The sequence below is a fragment of the Ochotona curzoniae genome, unplaced genomic scaffold (genome assembly GCF_017591425.1).
Source record: "Ochotona curzoniae isolate NIBS_2020 unplaced genomic scaffold, NIBS_Ocur_1.0 contig_3520, whole genome shotgun sequence".
Lineage (NCBI taxonomy): Eukaryota > Metazoa > Chordata > Mammalia > Lagomorpha > Ochotonidae > Ochotona > Ochotona curzoniae.
In genome coordinates this window covers 6,849,316-6,856,844 of record NW_024465894.1, presented here as the reverse complement: position 1 = coordinate 6,856,844, position 7,529 = coordinate 6,849,316, and the positions used below count along the sequence as shown (strand labels likewise).

At 45.2% G+C, this 7,529-nt stretch overlaps 1 protein-coding gene across 3 annotated transcripts; it reads right to left on the bottom strand.

The window, feature by feature from the left end:
• Positions 1-5,075: 5,075 nt before the first annotated feature.
• On the bottom strand, positions 5,076-7,240 carry LOC121157080 (antileukoproteinase-like). 3 transcript variants are annotated; one of them, XM_040981078.1, is made up of 4 exons: positions 7,146-7,240; positions 6,345-6,506; positions 5,710-5,859; positions 5,076-5,276 (listed from the first exon to the last, which is right to left on the bottom strand). In XM_040981078.1, the coding sequence occupies exons 1-4, from the start codon at positions 7,228-7,230 to the stop codon at positions 5,272-5,274; spliced, it is 402 nt and encodes a 133-aa protein (XP_040837012.1). In that variant the 5' UTR covers positions 7,231-7,240; the 3' UTR covers positions 5,076-5,271. The 3 variants fall into 3 exon arrangements, with proteins under 3 accessions (XP_040837012.1, XP_040837013.1, XP_040837014.1); XM_040981079.1 differs by having other exon boundaries at positions 5,710-5,856; XM_040981080.1 differs by having other exon boundaries at positions 6,345-6,503; positions 7,146-7,230.
• Between the last annotated feature and the right edge of the window lie 289 nt (positions 7,241-7,529).

Sequence of the window (7,529 nt, the reverse complement as noted above, 5' to 3'; positions counted from 1 at the left end):
GCCAGTCTAAATCCAAGAGCCAGGAGCTTCTTCCAGGTCTCCCATATAGGTGCAGGGTCCCAAGGTCTTAGGTCATCCTCTACTGCTTCCCAGGCCACAAGCAGGGAGCTAGAAGTGAAGTGGAGCAGCTGGAACATGAACCGGTACCCATATGGAATCCCAGCACCTGCAAGGCAAGGATTAGCCAGTTGAACCATTGTGGCAGGCCCATGCTTGCTCAATTTCTACAATAACGAATTGACTAGACGCAGTTTAATTGATTCCCAACTGTACTTTATGTCTACAATGACTTGTGGGACTGGCATCGTGACTCGGGGATGTAAGTTGCAGTTTGTCGTAACAGTATTCCAGATCAGAGGCTCAAGTCCCAACTCCTCTGCTTCTGATCCAGCTTCCTGCCCATGTACCTAGGAAGACAGCAGAAGAAGCCCAACTGTCAGGATTTCTGCCATGCATCTGGAAGACCCAGATGGAGCTCTAGGTCCCTGGATTTGGCCTGGACAAGACCTTACTGTTATGGCCATTTGGCAAGTGAACCAATGGATGGAAGGTATATCCCTCCACCCTCTCTTTTTGCACTCCGTGCTTTGCCTTTCAAATAAATAAATGAGTAAATCTGTCTTTCTTAAAAAGCAAAATAAAATGATTTTAAATATTGGGTAACCCTAATGCAAACATCTGAAGTACTCAAAAATCTGAAATTTTTTTCAGCACTGACATGATGTCACAAATAGAAAATTCAACATCTGACTTCCTGTGGCCGGGCACAATCTAAAAACAGGCGCACTGTATTAGTGCACCTAGCTTCAGACTGTGTGTGTATAAGGAGTACAGGAACCATCACCACAATATCTTTATCTAAATGGAAGCAATTCAAAACCTGACACACTCTGGTCCTGAACATGTCTTAGATGAGGGATGTTCAAACTTGAATTCAGGAGGGTATTTTGCAAGACTGGAAAGATAAAGCCAGAATTAATGTATTTTGTTTGAAATATCACCAGCCACTTCCTGGAGTGTGGGTATCCCGGGCAATGTAACAAACACTTGTACCAACAAGAGATTTTTGAATGTTAAAAGCAACAATTCCTAGTACAGCTACAACTTTGGGGTGTGTAACTAATGCATCACAAGAAGAGAGTTTTATAGAGAAGATCCAGAATGTGCAAAGAGACTGATAAAAGCACCCTAAGCATAGGGAAACTGAACCCACTACTTTAGAACAAGACAGACCAAGCAGACATAAAAATAAAGAGATAATAATATATAAATAAAAATATAGATAATCAGAGGACACAATAACTTTAAAAGTTTTTATCAGTATACATGAAATAATAAACATACCAGATATTCACTTAAAAAAAAGCAGGAAAAGAGTAAGCCACAAATATAGAAATTCATCAGGTCAATATTACATAAATAATAAATAAAATTAACAAATCTAAATCCTGGTGCAGACATTGTGGTGTCGCAGGTGAAGCCGAAGCCTGCAACATGAGCATTCCTATAGGGACATCAGTTCAAGGGCCAGATGTTCCATGTCCTATCCAACTCCCTGCTAATGTTCCTGAAAAAGCAGCAGACGATGACCCAAGGATGGGCTCCTGCCACCCATTTGGGAGCTCTGAAAGAAAATCCTGGCTCCCAGCTTCAGTGTGGCCTAGCCCTGGCCATTATAACCTTTTAGGGAGTGAATCAGAGGATAGAAGACTTCTGTCTGTCTCTGTCTCCCACTTTCTTAAACTCTGCCTTTTAAATACATAAACATTATATACATATATATGTATATGTATGTATATATATGTGTGTGTGTGTATCCTATTACCAGAAAATTACAAAATGGAAAATGTGGTTGCTGCTGCAATCAAGATAACAAGGAATATAGCCACATAATATAAAGGCAAATGAATGTAGCTTTAAAATGCTTTTATTTATATATTTTTTATATTGTGTGGAACACAGATTGAAAGAGAGAGAGAGATTTTTTCCAGCTGCCAGTTCACTTACCAAATGTCTGTAATAGTCAGAACTAGTTCAGGCCAAAGCCAGGAGCCCATAACTCCATCCTGGTGTCCCACACAGGTATCGATCTTCACAATTTTTCCAAGAACATTAAGGAGAGCTGGATGGGAAGTGGGGCAGCTGGAACTAGAACCACTGCTCCGATAGGGGATGTTGGTGTCACAATCAGTGGCTTAATCTGGTGTGCCACAACACCAGCCCCACTTTTGCAAATCTTGAGCCCCTTTCCTATGTCATTTGTTCACTGGGTTAGACAAAGTATTCCTTCTTTGATCCATAAATAAGTTCAACATAATCAAATCCTTTCTTTCACCTATTATTTAGGGTTAGAGCAATACTGGTATTTTCTCAAAAGAAGTGAGGGGATTAGTTTTAACTTTTTAAAGATTTATTTATTTTTATTGGAAAGGCAGATTTACAGAGAGAAGGAGAGACAGAAAGATCTTCCATTCACTGATTCACTCCCTAAATGGCTGCACTAGCCAGAGCTGAGTTGATCTGAAGTCAGGAGCCAGGAGCTTCTTCTGGATTTCCCACATGGGTGCAGGGTGTCAAGGTTGTCCTCAGCTGCTTTTCCAGACCACAGGCAGGAATATGAAAGGGAAGTAGAGCAGCTGGAACATGAACCGGTGCCCATATGAGATCTTGGTGCATGCAAAACAAGGATTTAGCCACTGAGCCATTGTGCCAGGCCCAGTAGTTTTCATTTTAATTCAAGATGTTTTCTGCTTAATCTAATAGGGCCTATGCCTGAGGAAAACAATTAGAGCCCTTGGGAAAACACTAAAGCTGCACAGCTCTCGAGTCTTACATTTGTTGCAAAAGAAACAAAGGTTGTCCTTTCCCCTCAAGTAGATTGGGAACTGAGGTTGAAAGAATGATGCCACAGCAGAGCTGCTGTCCATGGTTCTGAATGTGTGCAGAGGGGTGGGTGGGATACGCTCCTCTTCTCTACCCGCCAGGCCCCAGTCTTCATGCGCCAGTGTAAAGGAGTACTCAAGACGTTCCACAGTTGTGGAAAAGTGCATTTTTACACAACATGTAAATATCTCTCAATAGATTTAGAATTTCATGAGTGGTGGCAAATATTCCTCCCAACCAGTTGGAGTGGTAAAGGTTTAACATTAACATAGGCCTTGTTTCCTTAGTTTAGGTGAATCTTCCCCGTGAATTCCAGCCTGCATTACTTCTGCAGAATAATGCATTGGTGCTGCTAGTGGAGTTCCTTCTGTAAGACACATTGCATGGTCTTACTGTGTTCACAATTCTCTGTGGCTGTTGTCCTCGACAGTTCACTGAAATGTATTGAAGTGTGGAGCTCTTTGTGCTTGTTCTACCCTGAGATAGGTTGTGTAGATGTGTGTCTTTCATCCAGTTGGACAGTTAGGAGAATTTTATTTTTCCAAATATTTTCTACTCATTTGTCTTTTACGTTTCCTTCCCTAACTCTCATTATGTGTAATTTTGTATTCATGGTAATAGCTCACAGGTTCATGGGGCTTTTTTTTTTCAGTTCTATTTTGGTTTTTGCTCTTCATGTGGAATATGGCCAATTGGTTTATCTTCATTTTTTCTGCTAGGTCCTCTGTGTGAGCAGATAAGTGACTGCATTCTTATACTGAATTTCCTGTTTCAGTGATAGACCTTATCATCTCCACAATGTCCATATAATTCTATCATCTTGACCTCTAAGTTACTATTTTTACTACATGAATCATGCACAGATTTTAACTCCCTGTTTATTCAGACAAGACCCAAAGACCCATCAAAGCTGACCTTATAGGGAGAAATGTCTTCATTTGCTAATTTCTAATAAACAGGCATTTCCTAAATGTCTAACAGGCCTTGCCTCATATTAGATCCTGGGGTACAGAGATGATTAAAATGGAAACACATTCACAAAGGAAGATGTAAGGCAGGTCTTCAGCATCGACAGACATGGGAAGAAAAAGGAACTTCTAGGTCACATTTGAATATAGAACCTGAGGGAATACATGATTCACAGTTTCATCAAAAAGTAGAAATCAGGAATAGACGTTTGATATGGTGGCTAAGATGCCTCTTGGGATGTGGTATCCCATATCGGAGTGCATAGGCTCTAGTCCTGGCTTCGTTCACAATTCCAGCTTTCTGCTGACATGTTCCTAGAAGGCAGTAAGTGACGATTTTGAGTAGTTGGGTAACACTATTGGGATTCAATGAATCCAAACAAGACTCTGAGGTGAGTGAAATGATTTTGATTCCTAGCCCAGGGGGCAACCTCTTGCCATAAGCAACAAGCACCCTGAACAAATTAACCATGGGGTTTTTATAGTAAGAGATTCAAAAACTACGTGACAGTGAGTAAGTACATATTGTGGCTAACAATGACACAGAACAGAAAGTATGTGATAGAAATTGACAATGTATAGGTTGGGGATCCTGATCATATCACTTCAATGTAGACAGTAATAAAGCAGCATGCCTCGAAGGCAGCTGTCTTTCCCGTAAATCTAAACCTCCAAGATTCTCCCTATCTCCTGCCTGCCTGCTGGAGTTTCAGGAAGCAGGAGCTTTTTCTCGTTACAGCATGCAGGTGTCTCTGGAGATTCCAGACTTCCAGGAACACAGCCACCTTTATAATTAACCCTTTTGGGTACCTATTACCAGTGTGGGAGACCTGTACTGAGTTCTTGGTTCCTGACTCGTACAGTAGATAAGCATTCTTGAAAGGAGGAATACTGAAATGTTAGCAATGCACATGTAATAGGGTTAAAGCCATTCTGATCTATTGCCTTTGCTGCTCCTGCTGTGTGGCCCATGGCCCCTCCCCAAGGGTCTTCACATTCCCCCAAGTATCTCAGCCACCGCCTCTGCACCCCAAAGTCACTCCAGTAGCTACTTCCACAAGCAAAGTAGCCATGGGGCACCACATAGCTGCTACATGTGTACCCACAAACAGCCCCTTCCATCCACTTTACATCTGAAGGAAAAGGCTCTCCTAACCAGTTTCCCATCATTCCCTCCAACTCCGTTCACCCTCAATGAATATAGAAGCAGTAGGGACACAGAGAGAAATGTGCTCATTAATTTATTCATGAGTTGATCAGCATTTCCTTTGCCAGAGCATGTTGTGTGTCAAGTCATTGTGAGGATGTGCTGGGTGGAACCAAGTCCTCACTATCAAAGTCCCAAAATGAAAACCTGGAAACAGAGGTGTTGCCAATCTGTGAAGAGCGGGAAGTCAGAGCTGCTTCCACGTGGCAGGAATCAGGCTGGGGGAGAAAAAAAAAATCAGGAAAGATATTCAGTGTGGGATCTCCCCTCCCCAAAAACCCCCATGACAGAGATTTTTTAAAATGGGCAAAATGGTTGTCCAAGTCTTGGTATCAGTAGAGGAAGTTCAACTGCTGGGCTCCCTGTGAAATCCCAAACTCAGAGCATGGAATCCTGAAACCACGCTGACCCTTTGGGTGGTGACCCTCATCAACATCATGGAACCAACCAAAAGAAGAAGTACTTGGGACACAAGGTCATTTGTCCAGGGCCCTCACACAGAGAGGCTGGTGTATAATCTGAGCCATAAGTGGGCCTGTGGGAGTCTTCACCCTGAGACCCAGACAGCAGGGATCTCATAGCACAAGGAAGCCAGTCAGATGCCCTGCTCTAGGTAAGGTCTGCCCACCCCGCAGGTTGCATCCCCCTTACCTAATACGGGGGAGAGGCAGGCTTTCCCACAGCTGCCTTTGCAGCACTTGAGATTACCATCGCACTGGCTGTCTGTCTCACACTGATTGGGCGGATTTAGCATCAAACATTCTAATTCCACCACTGGGCACTTCCCAGCCTTCTCCACTGCTGAAAACAGAGCCACGGATCAGAGACCTTGTCCTTGAACCCCACCCCTGCTGCAGCCTGCAGCCTGAGCAGGAAGAATCATCCCCTCCCCTCCTTTTCCCTCCCCTCCCCTCCCCTCCACCATCAAAACCACCACCTCCTTAAGAAGTCCTCTGGAGTGGCACCTGCCCTCCCCCACCATTAGTCCCCCAGTCAGTGCAAGTGACCAGCTCTGTCCAATGCTGACTGCATGACAAGTCTCCAAGAGCCCAGCTTTGCTGACTGCTCAGGGGGTCACCTGGGTACACTCCCAACAGGCTAGCTGCTTTGCTAGCCACATGCTAACTTCCTTTCTACCTGGAGCAGCTGACTCCTGAGCTAAGTTGCCAGCTGGGCATAGCTACCCTCAGGGCGCTGCCCAATGGGATCCCATTGCCCTGTCATGTTCCCTGAGTGCTGTGTCCTTAGACTCACCCCCACTTCACCCAGCTCCCCAGTTGGTTTACCTGGCTCCACGGCGTCAACAGGATCCACACATTTGACACTGCAAACGTCAGAGCAGCATTTCTGCTTCCCCGGACAGTCCCCATCACTCTGGCAGTCGGGTATCACAATTCTAAGGCACTTGACCTGGCTTTGAGCAGGGCAGGCTCCAGCTTTTGAAACTTCTAAAGAGGGAGTCAAGAGGTCAGGCAGGTGCTGGTGCTTTGCAGCCTGGTGATTCCACAGCAAGGCACCACTTTCCAGGAGGTAAGTCCCTCACCCCAGTGGCCTCAAGAGAAAGCCTGCCTGACCACCAAGAAGAATGACTTAAACCAGACATGTGAGCAGCAGAAGTCATAGATTCTGAAAGAAGACAGGCTCCCAGTCGTGACCCCCCCCTCCATCCAAGAACAAAATTAAATAAAGACAGAGGGGAGACAGGGAATGAGCAAGCGAGAGAAGTAAAGGTGAACAGAATAAATGAGAGAGCCATTGAGACCCAAATCAAGAGCAGAAACAGACAAAGGAGAGCCAGGAAGAGTCAGAGACAGTGTTTGGAAAGTCACAGAATTAGAGAATGTAGGAGGCGACTGGGGCAGTCAGTGGAGGTAGAGAGAGGGAAACCCTGGGCCACCAGAGCATTTCCAGGTGCTCAGGACTCCTTCCAGAGACCTGGGAGCCCAGTCGGCCCCATAGCCGACTCTCCATAGCTCAGGGAGCTCTCCCAGGCATCATTGAGAGAGGAGAGAAAACATGTCCACACCACTGGGCTCCCATCTTCCACCCTGCAGCCAAGATTCAACAGGATGCCAACTCCAACTCACCATTTTCTGCACCTTCCGCAGCCCAAGGTGCCAGGGTTCCCAGAGCAACAAGGACCACAACGGGGAAGAGGCTGCTGGACTTCATGGTACAGGCAGAGTGGCTCTGCCAGTCAGTGTCAGACCTTACTACTTATACCTTCCATGGTGGGTGTGGTCCCACTAGAATTTTTGGCCTCTCCCAGTTGCTAGTGCATAGGCAGGAAGCTTGGCCAGAGATTTAAAAAAAAAAAAGAATTCTGGTGCCAAGGAGTCAAAAGCTACTTCCTGTTCCAGGTCACACTGCACACGCACCGTGAGGCCAGCAGATTTGGGGCCAAGAGGAGGGACTGGCCTGGAAGGTGTCATTGACTGATCAGACCATCTTGGCTGGCACCTGAGTGCTGA